The sequence below is a fragment of the Dromaius novaehollandiae genome, chromosome 4, assembly GCF_036370855.1.
Source record: "Dromaius novaehollandiae isolate bDroNov1 chromosome 4, bDroNov1.hap1, whole genome shotgun sequence".
NCBI classification, from domain to species: domain Eukaryota; kingdom Metazoa; phylum Chordata; class Aves; order Casuariiformes; family Dromaiidae; genus Dromaius; species Dromaius novaehollandiae.
In genome coordinates, this window is record NC_088101.1 from 77886671 (window position 1) to 77912609 (window position 25939).

At 36.5% G+C, this 25939-nt stretch overlaps 1 protein-coding gene across 4 annotated transcripts; it reads left to right on the top strand.

The window, feature by feature from the left end:
* The first annotated feature begins 35 nt into the window (after positions 1 to 35).
* On the top strand, positions 36 to 24290 carry NOP14 (NOP14 nucleolar protein). 4 transcript variants are annotated; one of them, XM_064511501.1, is made up of 19 exons: positions 36 to 245; positions 353 to 556; positions 3409 to 3543; positions 4419 to 4560; positions 5128 to 5273; positions 5694 to 5828; positions 7319 to 7441; positions 8651 to 8782; positions 10426 to 10753; positions 12063 to 12193; positions 12426 to 12511; positions 14196 to 14331; positions 16215 to 16316; positions 17200 to 17368; positions 19965 to 20124; positions 20943 to 21090; positions 22076 to 22194; positions 22955 to 23110; positions 23472 to 23776. In XM_064511501.1, the coding sequence occupies exons 2-19, from the start codon at positions 359 to 361 to the stop codon at positions 23569 to 23571; spliced, it is 2646 nt and encodes an 881-aa protein (XP_064367571.1). In that variant the 5' UTR covers positions 36 to 245; positions 353 to 358; the 3' UTR covers positions 23572 to 23776. The 4 variants fall into 4 exon arrangements, 3 of the variants coding, with proteins under 3 accessions (XP_064367571.1, XP_025968534.1, XP_064367572.1); XM_026112749.2 differs by having other exon boundaries at positions 37 to 245; positions 17200 to 17353; XM_064511502.1 differs by having other exon boundaries at positions 40 to 76; positions 23472 to 24290.
* Positions 24291 to 25939: the final 1649 nt, after the last annotated feature.

The following is a 25939-nucleotide window of genomic DNA, read 5'->3' on the forward strand; positions in this document are numbered from 1 at the left end:
CCCCGTGGCTTTTCCCACAGCGCGAGGGGAGAGGTGCGTCAAGTCTCGCGAGAGTCGGTCCAAGCTCTCGCGAGAGGTGCGGATTGTGCCGGTGCGCGTGCGGTGGCGGACGGGCACGCTGGTTGCGGGGAGTGCGGCTACGCGGTGCGCTTCCCTGCTCGCCTCTCCCCACCGCTCTCGCGAGATTTGGGAGGAAATCTCGCGCGGCCTGGCAGCGGTGCGGGGGCAGTGGCCAGGCCCGGCAGGTAGTTCGGGGGTCTTCGCCCCCCGGGCGCCATTTTGTTCAGCCTTTTGGCTCCTTCAGCGCGCTGATGAGTGAGTGCTGACCCTCTCCTTCTCCCCTTACACACAGCTCAGCATGGGGAAGGCAAGTAAGCGGAAGCAAAAGGCCTCAGGCCCCGGCGGATCCAAGGGCCCCATGAAGTCCCCCATGGATGTGGTCAGGAGCAACCCCTTCGAGGTGAAGGTCAACAAGCAGAAGTTTAACATCTTGGGGAGGAAAACCAAGAATGACGTGGGGTTGCCCGGTGTCTCGCGGTCCAAGGCCATCAAGAAGGTAAGAGGACATCAGAAGATGGGAGGAAGGATGGCACTGGTAGCTGCAGGTGTGGTGGAGAGGTGATCAGGCTGGAGCCACCTCAGGTAGGATAAGTAGTTACCTCCCTGTGGGAGGGTTACCACCTCGTGTGTGGGAGAAGTGGCTGCTTCCTTCACATTGCTCAGATGATGGTGGGAAGCCTGCTGCAATGTCTCCAGTGCCATCCACAGGGCTCAGTAGTGCAAATCTGCCCTGTCACATTTGTGGGAATGATTCTGCTCTCAAACTACTCTGGCCCAGAGCACAACAGCACATACGTTGTCAGAAAGGAAATACAGGACTAGAGCGCAGAGGGGTTGTAAGTTTTCATTATCTTAGTTAATTTTAGTTAAGTAATTTCTGTCACTTGACATGATGCAACATTGCTGTGACAGTCACAGTCTGAAAGAAGATTAGGCCTTACTGCAGTGGAAATTGTATGAATACAAAGAAACTACCATTGATTTTGAAAACTTGAAGATCACTTTTGCTGCACTGGTGAAATAGTTGCGTTGTACAAGTTTGTTGGGATGCAAACTGTGTCCTCCTTGCTCTCATAAGAATGCTCATAAAACTTAGGAGGAGCAACTCTCTTATCCTCCACTCTTGACCCTTTAAAAATTGTCCACAATGTTATTCCTTGTTTTCTGTACTGACACCAGGGTCAGAGCTTTTTGTTTACGCTATTGTGCTCTCTGGCCACTGAGAACCTGTTTATATCAGATGGTAGGAATATGTGCATCTTGCCTTCTTTTTATCCTTTTAAGTGTACTAGTCAACACTTGATAAATAGAGAAAATCTAATACATGTGCTCTTGCAGGCTTATTTATGGTCTATGAGGGAGATACAGTTCTCATGTGAAGCCACAAATTTAAACAGATTTTCTCAGAAGTAGGTAATATCACAATGAGAATGTAGGTCTGAACTATTTAGCTTTAGACATCATTTTGCTTATAGTTCAGGCATGAACTTAAGTGTCTGCAGTGTTGAACTACAGGTATATAATTGTGCTAGAAATATAACTGCTTGAATGGAAGATCCTTTGTTAGAAAGGTAATGGTTAGGCAATAGCAAATAAAGACTTCTTTTCTTTTGAATTCTCTTCCTTGTATTTTTACTGTATCTGTCCAAAGTCCCAATATTCCTTTTTTCTTTAATTTCATTCACCTATTTGTTTATCTGTTTCCTGAGAATATTAATCTGTTTCCTGAAAGCCTCTCGCTCACTCTTTATTCACTTTGCAGATATTCTTAGATTGTGAGTTTTTGTGGAAACAACTTTGTACTGTTGTTTGGATATTTACTTTCTTTTTTTCCTTGATTGAGCATATTGCTGCCACTGTAATAGACTACAGAATAGACCATCAGAATGGCTACTAGCTTCACTAGCTAGTTGACCAGAAACTGTACTGTATCAAGGAAAATGTCTCATACTATGCCTCTGAGATTCCAACAGTCTACCTCATCCTTCACTGAAGCACTGGAGTTTGATCTCTAAGCTGCCCCTGCAAACAATACAAAAAGACAGTAAAAACTTAAGACTCTGTTAAAGCAAAAAAGGTGTAATTTAAATGTTTGTCCCCGAGATTCTCACTGACATATACATACAATCTGTCGTCAAGCAGAATTTAAAGCATTTATTGAAAAGAGCAGGATTTTTTTTAAGAAATAATATAGCAAAAGGATCATTTATCATTTTGCATGCGTTATGAAAGGTCACGTATTAAAATTTTATGAATAAAAATAATGAGAGAGGATATCTAATAATTGGTAAACAAAAGTGTTCTTCCATATCCAAACTATTAAGATATATTAAAGTTCTTGCATAGTGCTTAAGTTCCATGACCTTTTATATACTGTGTGCAAGAAGTAAATAGAAGGTGGAACTGCAACAGTAGTAGATGAAGCCTGACTTCTGGTGTCGATTTTGGTGGCACGTACAAGTTCTGAATGCTCAGTGTGGCTGCAAAGGCCTATTGTAGGCAACTTGGCCTTTTCCTTTTGTGCAGTTCATGGTGGTATGATAAGCAGCAGTACCTGATCATGAGATTCAGTTCATATGTTTTAAATATGCATGGATCCTTTTGAATCTAAACATAGCCAGGTTTTCTTCCTTGAGAAATTATATAATAATTTCAGTATGAAATTATAAATTAGTTTCCATTTGCATTAGTATTTGTTTAGTTTTTAGAAAACTTTAGAATGTTTAATATCATTTTTTAAGGTCTTTGGCTTTTCTTTACTAGTAAAGTAAATCTAATGCTTGTTAAGGATTGGATCAGTGGCATTGAGAAGTAAAGCTGTCTGCTTATCTGTACAGTAAGTACAGCACAGACTTCCTCATACAGGTCTGATAGACTTCCTTTTACTTCTCTGATACGTAACCCACCCTGTGCTCAACACTAAAGCAGAGAGCTAAGTTTATGTACTCACTTGGGTTTTTTATGTCTGAGATGACAAGGCAAAAAGGGGTTAAGCTGGTACTGAGGCCCCTTTTCTTTCTTTAATGTGTATTCTTGTATACTGAGTTCCAGACTGAAATCAGAATTCTTCAGTGACAGTGCTAAGCTTTTATATGTGATGAAATAAAGGTAAGATAGAATGTATCGTATTTGGTCTTCTTACACAAAGCTTGTAAGAGTACTTAATGAATCTGCATATATTGTCACATGAGATCCCCATCTCTTTTTTTCATTTAATTTTTACTTCTCTTTTACTGCATTCTGATGAACTGGATTATATTGCAAGGATACTATGGAAACTTTTTTGCCTTGACTTTGAAAATAGTTATTCTTCTTGTTTTTTAATTTGATCTCACTTTTTTCTTCTAGCGCACCCAAACATTACTGAAAGAATATAAAGAGAGGGAAAAGTCAAATGTATTTAAAGATAAACGTTTTGGTGAATATGACAGCAAAATAAGTCCAGAGGAAAAGATGATGAAACGATTCACTTTGGAAAGACAGGTAGAATATATGAATAAAAGAAACCCCTAAACATGCCTTTTTTTATTTGGGGGTGGTGCTGGCTTAATATTCATGGTTTTGTATGCAAATGCTTTATTTTTGGTTTTGTATGTTTGGAATTTTTATGAAAAAGTAACTTTTGTGGGGGAATCCAAAACTTTTTGGGAAAAGTTTCTGTTTTTGCAAGACTGCTTTTTGAAGCAGAAATTTCTCTTGAGTGCTTTTGAGCACTGCTATGCAAGAAAACCATTTTTAAGCAGATTCATTGATTCGTTTTCTTTGACTGTTCTAGACTTGTTATGATTCAGAAATTAGATTAGAAAAAGGAACCACAACCAGTACAATCTGAGATTCCACTGCACCTATTGGAGAACAAACGTTTCATTTACTGGCTAGGGGAACTTTGTAACATGCTGTCATTCTGTAATGTGAAGTAATGTGAAGTGTACGTGCAGTACCATTCTTTCTGCTTCAAAATATTAAGTCCGCAGAGTTAAGTGGCATAAAGTCATATTTAACTGATAATTTGTGTAAGTCATAGTCAGGTTAGTTAGACTAGAAGTATAGTCAGGCTAGAAGTGTAATAATAATCAAGAATCGATGTTACTGGTATACAGATGAAATGTAAGTTTCCTCAGGTTTTCTGAGTTATTGTTACGTTAATGTAGAAATGGAGTAACAGAGGCATCAGACTTCCTGACTTTGGTTTTAATGTATTTGAATGAAAAGTTTGGTCTGGTAGTGCTGTAAAAATGGCAGAGAACTAGAATAAGAATCTGCTCAACTAGCACTAAAAATACTGGCTTTTTTAACTTGTTGCCTGGGAACTAAAAATCTTCTATTATTTAATTGGTTCCTTTTCCTATTCTTCTTAGCAAAATTTTGGAAAGAAGAATATCTATAATCTCAATGAAGATGAAGAATTGACTCATTATGGCCAGTCTTTGGCAGAAATTGAAAAACTAAATGATATTGTTGATAGTGACAGTGATACAGAAGAGAGAGGAACATTGTCAGGTAAGACTTGCAGCTAATATCCCACTGCTCTGTATTTTTATTCATCGTTTTGTTTATTACTGGTATGTTTATATCATTTATTCTGCACTGTCTTTCACTGAGAAAGAATACCGTATAGTTGGGTGGGGTGTTTAAACCAGTTTTGATTACCTTTTACCCATACACAGAAAACCTTCCTGGATTTCAGTAAATGTTAAGTTGGAGCTACCTACCTGGCAGCCTCTTTTATCTGTGTGCTTTTTCAGCCTGTATGGGTACCTGCATCTAGAGGCCTTTAGGCAGCATATGGAGTGCAAGTTTTCTGGTTGGTTTCTGGTACTTCCGCATGTAAATCCTAGTTAGAACATTGAAAAACAAAAGTTCCTGTCTCACCCAAAATGTTTAGCAGCATAAATAATGTGTCTCTTTTGGTGTGGCAGTTTGTCAGGATAGGAAGGAAATATTACATGATTGATGAAATATTTTAGTTGCTCCCATTGTCAAGGAATAGGGAGGTATTCCCCAACAGCATCATCACTCATCTATGAATTTGAAAAGGATTCACAATCTGTCTATTTTTTCTTCTAGCTGAGTTAACTGCAGCTCACTTTGGAGGGGGTGGAGGCCTCCTTCGTAAAAAAGTGTCAAGTGGGCAGGAAGTTGAAGAGAAGGAAAAACCTAAATCTAGGAAGGAACTCATAGAAGAGTTGATAGCCAAATCTAAACAAGAAAAGGTGAGTTTTGGTCACTAAAATGTAAATGAGTGTGATTGCAAAGACAGAAATTGTGATAGCTTCTTAGAATAAAATGGTAGTGACACAGAAAGCAAGGGAGATGGCTCTCTAGGTAACGAGTCCAAGGTCCTTGAATAAAGTCCATCTGACCTTATTGACATTAGGAGATGCATAGAGTATCTGACATTCCTTTGTACCCCATATCTCCCCTTCTGTTGACTTATAGCTTGTTTTCTGTATGCAGCTCTTGGCCCGTTCCGTGTGACTGTACTGCTTCTTCCACGAAGAATGTTTAAACCTGTAAAATGTTAAATATTTAAATTTATTAATTTGCTAAAGAATGCATTTGATTTTTATGCTATATATTCTCTGTCTTGTTCAGTTGAATGTAACTGCTGCATTTGTGTTTTATTTTCCCAGCAAGAGAGACAAACTCGGAGAGAAAGTGCATTAGAACTCACAGAAAAGCTTGACAATGACTGGAAGGAAATCCAAATGCTTATTGCCCGCAAAACCCCAAAGTCAGAGAAAAAGGACAAAGAAGAAAAACCAAAAGTAAGGTTTGGGCTAGATTACTTTCTTTTCTTCTCATACCTTGTGGTTTTGACTGTCTTAGTGCCTGAAGTAGAAGGCAAAGTTCATCACTTTGTAAAATAAAATGTTGCCTCCTATTCACCCCGAAGGAGTGTTACGGGTTGAATGAACAGAGAGCAGAGGGTACTATATCACAAGTTCTAATTTTGATGTGTGAATTTTTGATTGAGATGCTGCATAGTATGCTGAGTATTCCAGTATGTTGGTAATGTGATATCTTAGTCAGGAATTTGTCATTGTACTTTGCTGAAAAGGAAGATTAGATTCCCTTACTTCATGTGGATCTCAATTTGAAGATTCTCAGGGATGCAAAGTATGAATTTGTAATGCTCTGTAAAATTAATGTAGAATTGGAGAAAATTTTCTGGGCATGTAAGAAGAAAAATTATCAGAACTAAATTTTAGAAAAGCTGTATGGTTTAGTGGGTCATGTGTGCCAAGAAGACAGGATTCACAAGTCCAGTGTAATCTCTGCTACTGACTGTTTTCCTTCATACATTGCTTAAACTCACTGAATATCAGCATCCCTCTTAGTTTTAGTGACAGAAACATCTACGTGATTAATAATGTAAGAAAGATTTGGCTCATATCTCACAGTATTTAGAAAGCTAAATGTAAATTATTAGTTTATTAATTTTAGTTGCTTTTTGAGAAAAGAATTTTAAATAATAATGTTAAGGGTTTTTTTCAGTTAAGATAATTTAAATAAAACAGTTCTTGTTTAAAATAATTGCAGAATGATTGAGGTTGGAAGGGACCTCTGGAGGTCATCTAGCCCAACCCCCCTGCTCAAGCAGGGTCACCTAGAGCACGTTGCCCAGGATTGTGTCCAGATGACTTTTGAATACCTCCAAAGAAGGAGACTCCACAACCTCTCTGGGCAACCTGTTCCAGTGCTCTGTCACCTTCACAGTAAAGAAGTTTTTCCTTATGTTCAGATGGACCTTCCTGTGTTTTAGTTTTTGCCCATTGCCTGTCGTCCTATTGCTGGGCACCACTGAGAAGAGTCCGGCCCCATCCTCTTGACACCCTCCCTTCCGATACTTGTACACATTGATAAGATCCTCCTTCAGTCTTCTTTTCTCCAGGCTGAAGAGTCCCAGCTCTCTCAGCCTTTCCTCGGGGGAGATGCTCCAGTCCCTTCATCACCTTTGTAGCCCTCTGCTGGCCTCACTGCAGTAGCTCCATGTCTCTCTTAATATTTGTAAGTTTTTCAATTGTGAGTAATTTAAATAGGAGGAAAATTCCAGGAGAATACACTGAACTTCTGTTTCAATTGCTTTTTCTATTGCTTGACTTTATATTGCATTGAACGTTCTTGCAGCTTTCTCTTGAAACAGTCTTTGCTGTACTTCTTAACAGTCTTATTGCTTTTACACCTGGCAGAGGGGTAGCTGCAAAGTAGAATAATAAAACTAAGATAATAAACAATTATATAAATGTTTCTTTAGCCTGATGAGTATGATATGATTGTTCGAGAACTTGGATTCGAGATGAAAGCAAAACCTTCAGATAGGATGAAGACAGAAGAAGAACTGGCAAAAGAGGAGCAGGCGCGACTCCAGAAGTTGGAGGTACCATTTACAATTTTAGATTCTTTTGTAGCCTGTCTTTTGGGAGTGACTGCTTACATTCATTGCTTGATCTCAGACTGAAAGTGGCTGTACTAAACTACAATTCTTCAGAGGGTGAATTCAGGAAATCTTCTGTTTGTGTTTTGTTTGCAGTCTGATGTAAAAGAAAAAAAACATAGGCTTAGTACATGGCTGGTGAGGTTTATGAAATGAGTTGATGTTTCTTTGATAAAAATATAATACCACTTTGATTTGCCTTTAAATCTTTTAAATTATTCAGAGTTAAGATGTGCTTCAAATTCAGTGTGGGAGAGTGGCTTGTTGCACAGCCACTGAACTAATACACTGGCAAGTCCCTCACTGTTTTCTTGTGATGCAAGAGTCCTTCAGCAGTGGTGTGCGTACAGATTTGTTTTGCAGAGGAATAGGGTTTGCCTGGGAAAAATTGCATGTTCTTTCCACTGCGTGGAGCTCTGAATCTTCTTCAGAAAGAATGAATTATTTATTAAATGTTTCTCTTTTTTGTATACTAAGGACACATTTAAGATTTCAGGGATACAGTATATTCATGTTATCTCAGAACTGCTCAGTAGCTAGTAATAAGGAATGATTTTTTTTTCACTTCTGTTCCTTTTCCTCTGTTTGATGCACAGTCTAGCTGGTTGCCAAGGTGCAATCTTTTAAATCCTTTTAAAAAGGATTGAAGGATTGTTTCAGTTGTTGCCTATTGAGTCAGTTTGCAAACTCCCTATAACTTAAAAATCTTAGTATTTACAACAGACTTGTTACAGATATGGGTAACATACAAAAAATGTAGAATCATAAAACTATTTAGAAGCTTATGCTTTCTAGTAATGATGCATTGTCTCATTAAAAAAAACAGTGCATATTAGAATTTTAAAATGAAGGTACGTAATGGTTTTGGCAAACACAGTTTAAAGCCTTCCAAATAAGATTTAGCACTTACACAATTGGATTACCTTATCAAATGCCACTCCCCACACAAAATAAGGTATCATCAGCTTTTGCCCGTAATTTGTCAGGTCACTGTTTATTCTTTTTATCAACTGGTTGAGTAATCCTAGTTAACCTTTTTTTTTTTCCTTTGATTTTCTTAGCTGTAGTATTTGTAGGTCCTTTGGTTTTGGTGTAGTTACCTGATGCATCTGGATGGCTCAAATTGTGTATGGTATTTCTTTTAAAACACAGGCAGATCGACTACGTCGAATGCGTGGAATAGATGAACAGGAGACTAAAAAGAAACCCAAGCATATATCAGCTGATGACCTAGCTGATGGCTTTATCCTGGATAAAGATGACAGACGGTTATTGTCCTACAAGGTAAGATTGAAAATTTCAGAACTTTCAGAGTTCCGAAGTGAAGACAGGATCACAGGACAAATGAGTTTAGAAGAGACCTCTGGAGACTTGTGGTACAACGTCCTGCTCAGAGCAGGGTCAGCAGATTGCTCAGATCAGACCAGATTGCTCAGGGCTTTATCCAGTCTGGTCTTGAATACTTCCAAGATCAGAGGCCACACAGTCTTTCTGGGCAGCCTGTTCCACTGACTGTCCTTGCCATGAAAAGTTTCTCTTTATATCCAGTCTGAACCTTTCTTGTTTCAACTTATGCTTGTTGCCTCTTGTTCCCCCACCATGCATCACAGTGGAGAGCCTTGCTCTGCCTTCTCTCAGCTGCCTCAGCCTTTCCTCACAGGGATGGTGCTCCAGCTCTTGACTATCTTGGTGACCGTCAGCTGAACTTGCTGCCATTTGTTGATGTCTCTCTTGTATTAGGAGGCCCAAAACTGGATGCAGTGTTCTGTGTAGTCTAACAAATGCTAAGAAGAGGAGGTTAGTTGCTTTCCTTGATCTACTGACTGTGCTCCTATTAATATAGGCCTTTGGCCTACTGGGCTAAAGAGAGAGCTTTAGCCCTTCTGGTCAGTTTTTTTATTTGTGCTATACTTGTTACGGTTGCCACCGAATTTCAGCCTGAGGATGTGTGAGTTTATGAGAGAACATTTCCCCTATGAATTACCTTTGGTTAACGTGGCACAGTAATACAGCCTTAAAGCTAATGTAGTGAGTCAGCCTGACTGTGGTACAAGTAAGTGTGTTAATACTGATTCTGTCGTAGTCTTGCCTGTAGGCAGCAAGGAAATTGCTGCTGTCCTCAAAGGGGAGAATGCAAAAGGGACTTAAAGCTTCAGTTGCAGCAGAGGACCTGAGCTCTTATGAGCTTGTTCTCTGATAACATTAAATGAAAGAAGTTCACAGATTTTAACAACTTTGTGTTAGAAAAATAACTGTTATTTCTGAAAAGTGTTACTATAAAACATCATGTTGGATTGCATGATTGTTTTTGTTTTATGCCGTATCAGTTGTAGTGAGTAAGAAACATTAACACTACCGCTGCTGCAAAATCAGCGTAGCATGTGGCAAATACTATCAAGTATGATCACCAGTAATACTAATTCTGGAACTAGTTTAGTAGTCTTGTTACTGATGTGTGAAGTACACTATCTATTTTTCTAGATCTTTTGTAAATTTAAATGTATGGTTAATACAGTGAGGGTAGGAACAATTATTTATCTGATATGCTATTTTAATACATAGATTTTTTTAAAAAAACTTCCTTTTGTGTTTTTAATCAAGAATGCTTCTCTAAGTGATGTTGAATTTTTTCCCTATCATCTGTTAGTATTTTCTACTTTCCTCCTGATCCTTTTAGTCTTCATATACTACCTCCTGCTCTTCCAGTTTCTTACAGCCCCATGGAAAGACCCCACTATTTTTGTATCTGTATGTGTGTTCTCTCCTTAAAGTCTCTTGGCTGCTGCTGCTACCATTTCCTGCTTGTCAGGGTAGCAGGGCTCAGATCCTGTTCATGTGTCTTTAACAATAGGTTTGCATGATGATTCTGGCAAGATGCTGTAACTTTCTTATCACTGTTTTAGCTGGTTGATTTTCTCTACTGACAGGATGGAAAAATTAATATTGAAAATGAAGAGGTGGAGGAGGAAGAAGAGGAAGGTGGAAATGAAGAAAGTAATGAGAATGAAGAAGAAAGTGAGGAAGAAAATAATGAGAATGGAGAAGAAAATGAGGAAGAATCTGCTACTGAAGATGAGGAAGGTGTTGATGCAGATAATCACTCTGATCTTGAATCTGACCTTGAAAGTGAAGAAGAAGCCACAGGGAATAAAGAATGGAAGAATCAAAAGAGTAATGAAAATAAATCACAGAACATGAAGGAACAAGATCTAAAAATGGAAGCTGCCAGATCAGAGCTTCCCTATACATTTGCTGGTAAGCAAAGGATTGATCCAGAGTTCCCTGCTGTCTTCAGAGGATTTATAATCAATCTCTTTCTCTCTGCTGTGGAATCTTAAGTATTCCTGCTCATCCATGAAGTTTGTTTCATAATCATCTTTGATTGTTCCTAGAGTAGCTAGTAACCACTGACTGTAGGGATCAGCACTGATCATGCTCTGAGCATCACCTCTTTTACCACAGCTGTTTCTGCTGCTTCTAGCCACCCTGAGGAGAAAACAAAAAATCATTGTAGGTCTCTACTCATTTCTGAAAGTCACCAGCACGTCCAATCCAGGATGCTAGTGCTTTACGTAAGGGAAGCCAGAATAATATTCTATTATCTATACTTAAATGAGAAAAAATTACTTTCTCTGGTGTTCGTTTTTGGTGACATTTTTGTCAGAGAAGACGCTCAAAGGGGCAGGATTCTGAGGTCTAATCCCTGTAATTTAATATCTCAGTGTTTTAAAATAAAGAAACACTCAAAGGTTGAATCTTTTCAGGTCCATGCCTATGAGGAAAGAGGACGCATGTTTTAAATAATTCACAAAGCATTCGTTAGTATTAATTAAGTACATAATGCACCTTACTAGTGTCCTAGTATAGATTTCTTTAACAAAATTAGCTGTCCAAGATTAAACAACCTTCCAAAGAGTTTCCTTGAGTGCTTGCAGTTTTTCTTCAAAAGAAAATAATGTATGTTACACAAGGCCTTTTAAATTGCATTCAGGTTTTGTTTTAACCAGAAGGCGATGACATTAAAATAGCTCTCAAGAAACTGAACAAGTTAGGATGTTTTATAACCTGTTGACTTGTGCATAAAACTAAATATATGTCAGGCTTTTTTTGTAAAATTATTTTCCATTAATTGCAAGATTCTTACTTTTCTTAATTCCTTCATACAAAAGTTAGTTAAGTATGAATTAAACAGAGTTAATTGTGTTATGGTAAGGCTATGATTGAAGTTTAAGTTTAATTCTGAAGTTAAGTTTAGTTCTTCCTCTTTATGTATGTGTCAATATAGTTATGCTCAGCATAGGCAAAAAATGTAGGGTGAATTGAATCTTAGTTTCCGAAAAATATTTACCTTATATTTCAGACCTGTATGTATGTGTGTATATATATATTCTTAAATATATTTTCATGTAATACAACGTTTTATTAGTGTTTAGAAGATGATCATGTAAAGGCCACATGCTATTTTTTTTTTTCCTGAAACACAACACCTTCAAACTGGGAATTTGTTAGAAGTCACTTGAATTAAATATGTTACGTTTTACATATGGTTGTTTTTAATTTGTAGTTCCTGAGTCCTATGAGAAATTTAAATCTTTATTGACTGGAAGAACAATAGAACAGCAGCTTGTTATACTGGAGAGGATTCAGAAATGCAATCATCCAAGCCTTGCAGTAGGAAACAAAGCAAAGTTGGAAGTATGCTTTTTTTTTTTTTTTTTAAGGTTTAAAATTAACTTTGAATTCCTGAGTAAGTTTTAGCAAGTATTCAGGAAGCAGTGTAAAATATACATGCTTCCATGTTATTGAAGAACAATAGAATCAACATACCACTGCTCATTTGCTAACTTCTTTATCACTGTTCTTCTGTGCTGCTTAAATGTACAATGAAAAAAACCCCTATAATTTTAACATACTATGCTTCTCGCAGAAACTGTTTGGCTTCCTTTTGGAGTATATTGGGGAGTTGGCAACCCTGGATTTACCAGAGCTCAAAACGATCGACAAACTGGTTCTGTAAGTAATAAATCATACTGATTCTGTAAGTAATAAATCATACTGACCGTGGCTCCTTTATGATCTAAAGAGAAAAGCATGCTATTTGTTTTGAATCATTTCTGAGCAGATTGTAAACAACTGGTGTTTCTCCAGCTTTGTAGCATTTTAACATTTTTTTTGTATATTGCTTGAGCTATAAATAGTACCAAAACCTTTTCAGAACTTCAGAATATAATTTTTGATCTGCAAGATGCTTTCCTTGGATAACAGATAAATAATATTATGTGCACATGCAAACTTCTGTATATGAAGGTGTTCAGATTGCTGATGGAGGGCTTTAAGCTGTGCAATGACAGGTGTGTGGTTGTCTCTGCAACCTTAGTTTTTTCCATGGGTTGCCATTCTATGAATTCACTTAGACAGGGAATTAGATGAAGCAGGACTTAAAGACTGTTACAGTTAGCGCATACAAAGGTTCCAAATAAAGACTTTGAAGCAAACTTTCAATTTGGCATTCCTTCAATTTGTCTTCAGATGGGCAATTGTAGAGATGACAGAGGCACTTTTGGCTCAAGAGGAACACAGCAAAGGTCAAGAGGCAAAGGACACAAGTTTCAACAAGGGAAGTATCGATTAGATGCAAGGAAAAATTCTTCACGTCAGGGGTGGTCAAACATTGGAACAGGTTGCCCAGAAAGGTTGTGGAATCTCTGTTTGAAGATATTCAAAACTTCACAAAGCAACCTGAGCAACCTGATCTAGCTTTGAAGTTAGCCATGCTTTGAGCAGTTGATTGCACCAGATGATAGCCAAAGGTCCAAGCTAAATTAGCCTGTGATTCCCATCTTGACTTTGTAAGTTAGATAACTTTCTTTCAGTGAATTATTTCTATGTAGTTTTTCAGTCTGTGTTTTTTATTTCATGAGAATGGAAATTAGTTTTAAAAAATCTGTTTGTGCAACTTAAGCATTCATTGCTGTGTTGCATTCTTCAACAGCAGCACTGACCTGTTGGTATTGTAAGACGTGCTGGAGCTTTTTAAAAATCTGTAAACACATTTTGATTGTTTTTTAGAGCTGGAATTTATTAATATAATTACAGAGCATTTTAACTGAAAATAATTGAAAAACTACGACTTAGCTCCTGACTGCATCTCCCCCTAGGCAAAAACAGTAAGTCAAGAGCTGGCCTAACTTTGAGGGAACTTTTTTCTTGAGTAATGAAATCACTAACCACATTGGTGCCTCCTATGTTGTTTAACATTGCCTAGGAGTATTTTGAGTAGTAGGCTTACCTAGTATGTACCAGAATGCCTTAATACAGTAAAATGAAGAGTTAGGAGATTCAGAAACAAATTTTTAAATCATATCAGGTGATTTGATAGTGTATTTTAAAGTTTTTAATTTTTTTTTTTTTTAGGATTTAGAAACCACCAAATTAAATATCGTCTCACAAGGCATAATGGAAAAAGCCATTTTACACACGTCTCTGCAAAACAAAAATATTACAATAATATTTTATATACTGGGTGTATTTTATATACTGGGTAGCTATTCCTAAAAAGGAATGATTTGTTTCAGGGAATTTGTTACTGTTGTGATATAGATGGAGCACCAGAAATCTTCCCACAGGTGCTTAAATGTCAGTTTTTTATTAAAATCAATGGTGTAACTTGATCATAACTTACATTTCTTGTTAATAGGCCATTGTACAATCTCTGCCAGATGTTTCCTGAGACAGCTAGTGACAGTATTAAGTTTGTCCTTCGAGACGCTGCACACGACATGGAAGAAATAATTGAAGTCAAAGGCCGTGCAACATTTCCAGGTTTAGACACGGTAACGAACACATACTGTTAAGAAAATCTTATGCTCTTTACATTAGTACAGAAATGCCTGGATGACAATAAATTTAATTTTGCGTTTCAAAGGATATAATGAATTATTAGTGTCTATGACTTTCGTAGTTTCCTTATACTTTAAGTTGTCTGTCTAGAGATAAGTTTTAAAAAACATTCTTCAGAACAGAACTGTGACACTGCAATATTAATACAGAGAAAAGAGCTTAAAATTGCCACCCCACCTTACATAGGAAAACATTTTTTTTTGCTTTTCTGATGAAGTTTAAATACGTGGTGCTAGGAAAAACTGATGCTGTCAGTTATGACCTGATTTCTTTAATTGCGTTAACTGCAAACATTTAAACAGTAGAAATGCAGTATCTCATAAGGTAACAAAAATAACATTAAGATATTATGGGTATAAAAATACTCCGAAATTGTACTACAGATACGGCATTAATGGCTCACAATGAAAGAACTTATCTTTCCTTGTATTATATTTCAAATATTTCAAAATTTCATTGGCTGTGCTAAATCTGAACAGACTCCTCTTCAGATGTCTAGGTAAATAGCTATTGGGAAATTCAAGAAGGGAGCATATGGAAAATGAACCTTTGTTTGTTGCAGTAAAATGTTTCAAAGACAAAGCAGAAATAAGTAATACAAAGGAAGCTACTTGCCCTTTTGTCTCCTAGCTTAATGAAGTAATGCAACCTAATGGAATAACTAGGGTATTGAAGGAAAATAGACTGAAGGATTTGCTTGCAAGACCTGCATCTTACGGCTTAGAAAATATTTATGTTGAGTTCTTTTGAAGAGTCTTTTTTCAGGATGTTTGGGATGTTGCAGGAAATGTACTGTAGAAAGCTTTTGACTTCTATTTTTGTTTTGTCATGGTCACCCTTATGATACCAATTGCACTTCTGATTTTCATTGCTTTCAGTGGGCTTCGTCAGGTTTCAAGCCATCATTGTCTTCTAGGGTGTAGTTTTATCGCTCTTCTACTGTGTTCTCAAATCACTTGTTTCAATTAAGGTTCCTGAGAGTGACTGTTTGAATAGACCTTGCTTCTGCATGTAGTTAATCTAATCTGAAATTTAGACCATGGTATTTAGCAACCAAACAGTTCAGGAGATTATTTATTTGCAACAGAAACATCATAGAGGAAAAACAGAGCTGAAAATGATAAAAGTTTACTTGCCCCTAGTTTACTGTATGAATATCCATCCATTTACAAAAGGACCTTGCAACTGATCATTTAAGATCCTTATGATCGTGACAGGAGGTCATTCATAGCTCTCTAACATGTTACCTTTAATGAAAGTGTATTTAAGAGCTGTCTTGCATCTGCATCTGCATTACTTGTTGGTGTATGCTGCTGCCGCAGGATCCTGGTCACAAAACTGTACGTGTTGAAGACCCGTTAAAATGTATCACAGGTCCTGTGGGGCCACTTGCTCATTTCTTTAGCATGGAAATGAGGGTCTGTGGTAGAGGTGGGCTGGAGCATGTCTGGGTTTCTTAAGTGCTTCCAAGCTGGTAGCCTTTTTTGACCCCTACAAGGTCTTCCAGGTTTGCGCCAGGATATTCTTATGCAGTAAATGAAGTTTTGTTTTGCCTTCTTATTTGTTCATCCATCTGCCTTTTTGAATTAAAGTGATGTAGACATATGATGGATATTTCATTCTCTAAAGCAACTTAAGCAGCCATCTCAATACATAGGTTATATATCATCAAATTTCTCAAAAAGATTTTTATCTTTGTATTTTTAGGCTACTGCATGGCAGTTACTCATCCATTACAGTTACATACATGTAAAATCTATTAAGATTATGGGAGTAGTGTCTTACTTGTTTTGCCTTCTTACTCTGTTTTATCCAGCTTATTTATTTGAAAATTACGGCTCTACTGTTTCCAACTTCTGACTTCTGGCATCCAGTTGTAACACCTGCTTTTATATACATGAGTCAGTTACTTAGAAAGGTATGTCTCTGAAGTTGTATCTCAGCATAAAACTTCCATTCTTTGTTCCTTCCTAGGACTCTGAACTTGTATGTGTTATCATTAATATGTATATTGGAACTGTACTGAAAAGGCAGGTTTGTATTTGGGGTAGTCACAATTAGTCATCGGGAGGAAGAGTGGAGAGAAAAACCCCTTGCAGAATACAACAAAATCACATGCAATCAACTTTTGAACAGTCATACAAGAATTCTTTATACGACAAATTACATGGGACTAATGGAACAGACTGAATAAAGTATAAAATGATTCATTATTAATTTCTCTTCCCTATATTGCAGTTGTCCCTATTTAAGAAAGGTGTTTATTTAAAGATTGGCAGTTTTTTTCCTCGAAAATTTATATGGTGCATTGCATTGCAGTGCAATAAAAATACATACTTATTTTTCTAAATGTCCTGTTTATGTGTTTGGAAAGTCCTGAGCAGGTTATTTTGCTATTGTCAGAAATCCAGGTTGCTTTGAGCCTGATGTTTCCTTGGTTCATTTCAGAAAGTGGATATGGGGCACTGCAGGGGAAAAAGTAGGCCTGAGATTTAAGAACAGGCTCGATAGGGCAAGCAAGCAGAAAGAGACTTTTTTGTGTGGTTTAGCACCTTCTAGTGTCTAAACCAGCTCTGTAGACTTTCTGTTCAACTTTGCGTATCCTCTTCAGTGAGGTATCAAATTAGGCAAGGGAAAGCTGGTATGTTTTTCACATAAACCCAAAGGGTATCATTTATACAGATTTTAGATGTGTACAACTTATTAAAGATTTCTGTCTTTTGGGAGATGCTGCAGTTGTTTGTGATAAATAAACATTTACTTATTGATTTGTTCCATTCCTTTTTTTTTTTTTTTTTTAGTGTCGCATCACAACATTACAAGATGTTGTTAAAGGATTATTCATATGCTGTTTGTTCCTGGAATATGTATCTCTCTCTAGAAGATTTGTACCAGAACTCGTCAATTTTCTTCTTGGAATACTTCACATATCTGTACCCAAAAAGCAAGCCCAGGGTGAGTTTCTTTCAAGTGAGTGAGTAATAAAGTTTTCTTTTAGGGTCTCTTTTTAAGTTTCAGTAAAATTAAGCTTTCACCTTGAATTTTCCGTTTTGAACAAAAAGCCAGATCATCTGGTAGGTTGGCCATCCCCAACTATGATTCTTGAACATCTTATTGTGAACTAGATCCTCTTAATGTTTTTGGCAGGAAAGAAAGAACCTAAGTAATTAAAGGAAATGAAATAATGTTGCAGTGCAGTATTTTTTACAGTATTGTTGTTCTGAATAGACCTTCTGATTGGACTGTACTCAGAAATTCACGGTTCCTAAGGGATTTCTGATGAGTAGTACCCTGTTTCTCCACAGTGAGGCAGCAGCTGATGCTGCAGATACCCTCCCTTGTCACCTAATAACCATATCACTGAGGATCTTGGAGGGGTTTCTATAGGATGAAGATAAGAGACAGAAGTATGCCATGAAGCTGGTATTCTTCCTTTTTATTCACTTGCCTGGACTTATTGCAGTTCAGCAGAGGGCAGATATCCCTACAAGCAAAGGATTAGTCTATCCTGTAACGTAATTGCAAATTTAGCAACTTGCACAGATAACAGGCAGAAAAAGGCTGTCACTTTAACTTGACTCCCTGTTTTTTTTTCCCTTTAGGATTTTTATAACTTACCATGTTGACATTTTTTTCCCTTTTGAATCCTTGAGCTCCTAACGCTCCCTCTTTCAACAGCCTTAGCATTGCAGTTTCATCTTTCTTATCTGGTATGGCTATACCCTACAGACTTTCTTCCAGCTTTTCTCAGCTTAGCAGCTTCCACTGAAATGTGAGCCACAGTTACACAGCTGGGCTCTATCAGATCTAAGCCTTCAATTCTAGAATGCTGACAGCTGGACCCATAGGAGGAGATGGGAAGAGGTTACAGACTGGGTGGGTTATGCAGCACTTAAAAGTATTTTCTCCTTTGTGTACTCCTTTAAGAATATATGATCTGCAAAGGTTTCTGGTTGAGTTAAAATATAGGGTTTTGCAAAATTAGGTAAGAAACTATTCTAAAATATTTAGTGGTAACAGAAAACCAAGTTTTAACCAGTTTTTAAACTTCTTGTAAACTGTTGTTAATGATTTTGCACTAATTAAATTTGTATGGTGTTGGTTTAGCAGTGAGAAGCTTGAAAAAAGATGTTTTAGAGGCATGGCATCATTAGTCAAATCAAAAATTCTACATGAGATTTTTTTTTTAGTTGATGTTGATGTTTTCAAGTGTGTAACAAAATATCCAATCATGTTTTAAAATGTTCACAGTGGAAATATTGCTGATAAACGTGATAATTTTTGGCTGTCAACACAGAATATTTTAAAATGAGCTCACATCTAATTCTGTGGAATGTTGATATACTCACACCAAAAAATTTCTCGAAATTCAATTTTTGACAATAAGTAGCATCAGCTAACTGTTTTAATTTTAAGAGCTTGATCCATTAATTCTCACATCAAGAAATTATGTGGAATAGAACTTCATAAAAGACTGAAATGCAGCTTCTGGTCTACTCCAGGCTTTAAACATATTGTTCCCTTAAAGGAGAAAAGATGGAGGTGGAGGAAGTGGGAAGAAATTGTCATTGCTGATAGCCTTTGCTAATAGAATTGGTAATGAGATCTACTAATCTCTCACAAGTAAAGCAGTTAATAAAACTTAAATATCTTAGCTCCTGATCTTGCATATGCCTACGTATGTCATAATCCCTTGCAACTTTGTGTCTTTAAACTGAAACCTTATGCATCTTTATTGGAACATACTATCTTCCGGTCTGAGTACAGGCCCTGTACAGAGCCATGTATAAGTTCTAGATTATGTAAATAATGTTAATTTACAGTGCTAAAAAGTTTGAAAGAAGTTTCATTTTAAGCTTGGAGGATTGTAAGGAAAATAAACAAAAAGGAGGACTCCCGCACAGAGACTGTAAATTTTCTCCCTTAGCCATGAAATTCCTCTGATGCTTCTCTTCTGCTGCTCTGCAAGTCCTTTTTCACAGATCTCTCTGCTTATTTAGCCCAGTGATTCTCACCATGTTTTCTGTATGCCCTGCCCTAGTATGTATTTTGTGTTTCCTGTTCGTCTTGTTTTAAAACTGCTTAGCTGGAGTGGGAGAGGACTTAGAGAATGTACCTGAGGGCCCCTGCTGAGAGATGGCTGGAGAGGCTCAGTAATGCTCAGCAGCTGTGGGCTCTCCCTGCTCCAACTTGCTGTGCTTTTTGCCCCCTTGCCGGTCAAAGCCTTCTACTCCTTAATCCAGTCCCTTTCCCTTCCCTTTCCTCTAGAACATATCCAGTACTCCATTTTCACTGACAGTTTAAGCATCCTGTTCCCTACAGGGCAGATGTGTACCTGTTGTAGGAACTGCTGCTGTCACTCCTTCAGCACCTTTCTTCCTTCTCTCCATACAAACCTTTGACTGTATCCAATGTCCAGTGTTTTCCATTATTTCAGAAAAGCCTTATTCTGATAAAGTGTTTTTCTAAAACAGTACGATTAAAACCGTAAACACAGGTTTTTTTTTTTCCTTTAGAAATACTGTTGAGAATTGATCTGTTTATGAATATTATTCCTGTTTTTTAGGCTATACTGTCGTGCATCCATTTACACCAGTGGGGAAGAATTTAGAATTGCTTTTGGTCTCTGATAAGAAGGATCTGGAAAGCTGGCAAAAGCAAAATCTGCCATTGAGTATTGTGACTAGATTAAAGGAAACCAGCAGAACGGAAATGAATCATATCAGGTATGTAGGGAATGTGAACAGAAGAAACCCCAGACCTTGGATAATTTCAGTGACAGTGTTCTTGACAGACATAATAAAAATTAGGAGTAAGAATAAAAGCAGTCAATTGTTCTGCTTTATTTTCATGGTACTACTCTTTAGCATATAAAATTAAGAATCTTCTGTCAGAACTTTGTGCAGAGCACTTGTTGGAGGGCTCCACTCCCGCTGAATACAGCAGTGGACTGATGAGGATGATGCAGAGCCAGAGGAAGTGCTCAGTACTTTCCATTGTCAAGCTCTTCAGCAGCAAATACTGCATTTACATGCAAACACTGTGTTAGAAGCGTGTCACTGAGGTAATCAAACGCTTAAAGTTAGGAAAGGCGAGAATTAAGCATGGCTGTTCAATGTTATTTTTCACCTTGTGTATGTATTGTGGTATAGTTTACTTCAAGGATGAGTAAGCATTCTATTGTCAAGTTTAAAAGAAAAAAAAATTACTAATTCTGTTTGGGAGACATATGATACCTTTAGAAACAGTATAGAAACTTCTCACTCTACCTAAGTGGCAAAGACACAGTACTAGCTTAGGTTCTGTGCACTGGTACAAAGCAAAAGTTTGTTCCTAATGGATTTCTCAGTATTTGCTTATAGTATAGAGTGAAATTTTTGGTCTGAATTAACAACTATAAACAGCTTCGTAAGTGATTGCGTTAGGCAGTCTTGGTTATACATACTGCAACTACTCCCAAACTTAATTATTTTCAATAATTTTATTTAAAAATCTACTACAGTTTTTGCAAGCAAATTTGTTAAATGCTTTTGTACATTAACAGGTTATCATGTCTAGCCCTGTGCTTTGATCTTATTAAGAAATGTGCAGTTCTGTATGAGTCTCTACCATCATTCCATGAAATAATGCATCCTGTGAGAATACTCCTTACACAACATGTGCCAGTGAGTGGATATCCTGAACAAATGCAGGTATGTTTTCCTCAAGAATGAAATCATTGGTATAAATGTTTTATTAATAAATGTGTTCTTCATCTGTGCTTAAGCAAACAAAAAGCAAATATAACCCTTGGTGAAACTTCTTCAAGGGTCAGGCCTGTTTGCCTTTTGTGCCCTTCAGAAATCACAGTGATGGTGCTATGGAGAAACCAAAGAAGAGTGGAAAATGTTTAGAAAAAATATTTTCATTGTGTGTCTTATCCTGCCCCTCTAATTGAAGAGATGGCACCTAAGTTGTAAAAATCTGACATGCTATAAGTGATTTAATTTATAGCAATAGCAGTCTGGTCATCCAGTTGCTCCTGTACTTTCTTAATGAGTCTGTAAGACCTTTTTGCGATTGAATACGTGTACCAAATTGATGGAGTAGTATTTATAACTGTCTCAATAAAACTAATGTAAATATGCCTTGTCAACTCTCCAGGGTTGAGGTTCAAATCAACTTTTTCATCTGTCTTTTTTCTAAAGCAGAATTGTTTTCTCCTCAAAGAGGTGTCATGAAATATCCTTAGAGAATAGTATGTAGATAAATGTAGATTATACAAAATGGCCTATCTTAAAAAATAAACAAAATGAACAGTCATCCTTAGAATGACATTCTGAACAGCAGTCTCTGAGTTAAGCTGGCTTTGGCATTACTTCATCCTCTGTTAAGTGAAACTATTTGCAGACCTTTCTTAGTGTCCATGATACCATCTTAATAGACTTCTGAAAGCCTTTAAAAATTATCCAGTCTGGAAGACTTACAGCATTTCAGTGTTAGCAATGTCCTAATGAATAGCAGTGATTTTACCAAGTGGAAGAACTTTTTTTTTTTTTTTTTTTTTTTTTTTTTAGGATGCTTCAGCCAAGTGAGAACATTACTGGTGATTCAATTTACAATAGTTTGTGAATTATGATATATTCGATAAACTTTTAAAATGTAATTGGTTTTTGGTAATTTGATTTGCATTTTCAGGAATGGTATAACAGTGCTCTGAGAGAGCTAGAGAATAAGGTAAAGCACTATACCCCACTGGTATGCGAGAAGAAGAAGCCAGTGCCGTTGAAACAATATACACCTAAAATTGTGAAAGTGTAAGTAAAGCAACACTTGCTGCAAAAGGAGAAGAGTATTTAAACATTAAGATTGTCAGTAGGCTGAAAGGATTTGGAAAGTAGGATGTATAAGAGAGACAATTATTTGTTTTACAGAATAGAACTGTATTCTGGTTCAGGAAGTCTGGCAATGGCATATGACCTTTCTGCCTTATATTGGCTGCTGATTCATTTAGACACATTGCTTATTATCTTCAGAGGCATAAGCTGTCTGCCTTATTTATTCTAGTAATATTAAGAGGCTAACACTTCTACAACATATGCATTTATCCCGAAATAACTGATGAAATGGCAAATCAGACCTTTTCCATAGAAGTCATCTGCTGAGGAAGCCTGCAAAACTTAAAATATGTTTGGAGATTCCATCTTTCTCCAGGCATGCCTTCAACTTAAGGCATTGGCAATTTTGCATTATACTCTTCTGCTATAACTTTCTCAGTCTGTTCAAAAAAAATGGAAGGCTACATTTGGGGGTCTGCAGTTTAACTGTTTTCTGGAAAATGTTATCTGCTTGTCATCTGCATGATTATGACATGCAGTTCGATGTTCTGGTGAGTGTTTTTCCAGTGTGTGCGCTGGTGTGGCCCCTTATTTTGCAAATTGACCACATAATATGCAGGAAGTAAAATACTGAGTTAGTATTCACACAAAAATGCACTACTGTTGAGCATAAAAAGTTGTTTGTTAAAGTGTTTAAGCTTTAAAGTGTTTTGTGCTCACAAATACTTTCTCATTTCAGTTTAGAGTTTGGAAAAAAGCAGGGAGGCAGCAAGAAGGAGCAAGAAAGAAAGCGGTTGATTCACAAGCATAAGCGTGAATTTAAAGGAGCTATTCGGGAGATTCGGAAAGATAACCAGTTTCTGGCTAGAATGCAACTTTCAGAAATCATGGAGAGGTGATGTAGTCTTTGTTTCAGCACCAGTTTGGGGGTTGTTCTTCTGTATGTTCATTTCTTTGCTCCATGTCAAGATTAACAATGATGATCAACCATACTAAGCTTAAAAATATATATATTTTGACAGTTCGGGGAAAACAGATATATTCAATGGAGGCGCTTCTATGTGCTTTCAACTTTGCAGTTTCATTTCTCTAGTCTAAGAATATCCAGAACGTTTTTATTTAAAGTGTGTGCGAGTGAAATATAAGAGTTGTGGGGGTTTTAATAAATTGATAATTATTGTCTAAATATACTTATTTTCCCCAATACAGTGTTTTTTAAATTAATAAATATGTTGATTTTTTCATTTGTTTTACAGAGATGCAGCCAGAAAGAGAAAAGTGAAAGAGCTTCTTAGTAGCCTTGCTACACAGGAAGGTGAATGGAAAGCAATGAAAAGGAAAAAGAGGAAAAGTTAACTGGGACTGTCTACAGAAGGAAACCTTGGTTTTGCTGCCACATAAAATATCCCAATCATATGGCTTTTGAGTAGACATTAACTACATTTTTTGGATGTGTTTTTTGCATCCTTTTGAGGAAATATCATCAAATCTGTCTAAAGAAGGTAACCTGATTATTATAAAAATCCATGTTTTCATATGAAAAATAAAAAATAACATTTTTGTTTGTGGTATATTCCAGTTATTTTGGTAACAGAGAATGTTTGGATGAATAATCAGAATTCTCAAGAATGTGTGACCAGGTCTTAGTCCATCTTGAAGTACACAGAAGAGACTGTACAGCAAAAAGCTTTTAGCATCTTTTTAATATTTAATAATTGCATGCAGCTCTCTTAATCACAGTCTACTTGCAAAGTAGGCAGTAACATTTTAATTAGTTTGTAGCACTGGGACAGTAACAAGTATTCAGTGGACTAAGGGAGCTGGTTTATTAAAGCTGTATATCCATTCATCTCTTCAGTAATTGTTGGATTGAGCTCAGATCTGAAATTCTTAATAAGAAACTAGGACAGTTAACTAAAATTCCTCAATTGATTCATAACTGTCTAAGTTGGCAATGACATCTTTAATTCTTTTCCGCTTATTTTATCATGTATGTCTAATTACTGAAAACTGCCAAGAATGACTGTTGTAAAACATTTTTTTAAGTAGAGCCAATAAATACTTTTAATACTTTTTTTCTTTTTTAGAATACTGTCTTTGTGAAGAAACATTGAAGTGAGACAAATACCACAGTTATTTAAAGTCGCTAGCGTGAGCTAGATCACTATCCAGGCATTCACTGTAATCTACCTATTTGATAAATCCAGTGAAGGTTATTATGCATTGAAAAAAATTGTAATATTTTCCTGGAAAACTCATAAACATGAAGAACCCTTTAACAATAATGTTCCAGTTTTGATATTTTTAAAATTCTTTTCATCCCATAAAGAAAAAACTAATTGGCCAAAGTTTTAAAAAAAGAAGACCAAAAAACCCTCTTATATTTTCAAACACTGTTCTTAGATTTGTTTCCTGTGATTTGGCCAATAGATAACTCAGAAATGGTAACGATGGCCTACTGTTCATAAAGAAAGGTTTAAACACTGGCAGTAACTCTAACTATCGATCTTTGTTTCAGACTGGCTAAGAATGTTTTCTTTGTGCTGTTTTTTCCTTCAGAAGAGAACTATGATGGAAGCATGACTAAAACTAGGAGGGTATGATTTTAAAGAATTAGGGTGTACATTTAAACTCCAATGACAAAATTTTTTTGGTAAGGTAAGATGTGTTAAAGGCTTATGTATGTATGTTTCCTTTTTTTTAAAAAAAAAAAAAGAAACTTGATCTGGAGAAAATATGCTTTTACTGAGTCTCAGTGTTATTGTAGCAGTGGAAGTAATGCATGAATATCATCAGCCCTTTTTGCTTTTAAAACCAGTTGTATTAAATATTAGAATACATTAGATTATAAGTACATGTAGGGGAGATACTCATGTCACATGAAAATCAGCAAGATTTCCATGTTTGAAATCTATTCAGACTTCTGAAAACAAAATACATTTCCACTTAGCCTTTTCAAAATCAGTGAAGCTATCTTCAGTCTTCAAAGAGATTTCAGAAGATTAGTGTACCTGCTGTTTTATTTCCATTTGGCATAGCATAGGATTTTTTTTCCTGCTTTGCAAAAAAGTGATTACCTTGATCTTTAAAAACAAAACCTTTTATATAGTTCAAGTCAAGCAGTTAGAACTGAAGCAATGAGGAAAGGAATAACTTCCCATTTTGTGCTATAAATCAGCATTTTCAATCTAGGGGTTTAGTCCACTTTATTTCTCCTTTGTGCAATTAAACTGTCGAACTGTACTGTTTTTTATTTATCTGACTTTATTTTTCCAACAGCAAGTAGCTTCAGAAGATTAACCCAACAGGGTATTAGAATCACAGAGAGGTTAACAGCTGCACTTTCATCTTGGGGCAGTGATTTTTGATACCACTTGCAGCTGCTTGTTACTTATTTTTTGTTTTCATTTCATTTTTTTTTTTAATAAATTCATGCTGGGAAGGATAACTAAAATTTTCCATGTAATCTGAACACTGAATGGGTATAAAATATTGAATAAGATGAAGACCTCATTTTTGAAAGACTAAAACCTGTATGTCATTAAATTTCTCTAATTATTAATGTTTGGTTGAGAGGGAATACTGCTGCTCTTTTGCAGTAGAGCAGGAAAGTAAAAGCCAGAGAGGGGCATTATTTAAGGGGAAAAAAACATTCAGTGATGTAAGAAAAAAAGTCTAGAACCCAAATTGAAATTTTTAATTATCAGACCAGCAAGATTCTGGA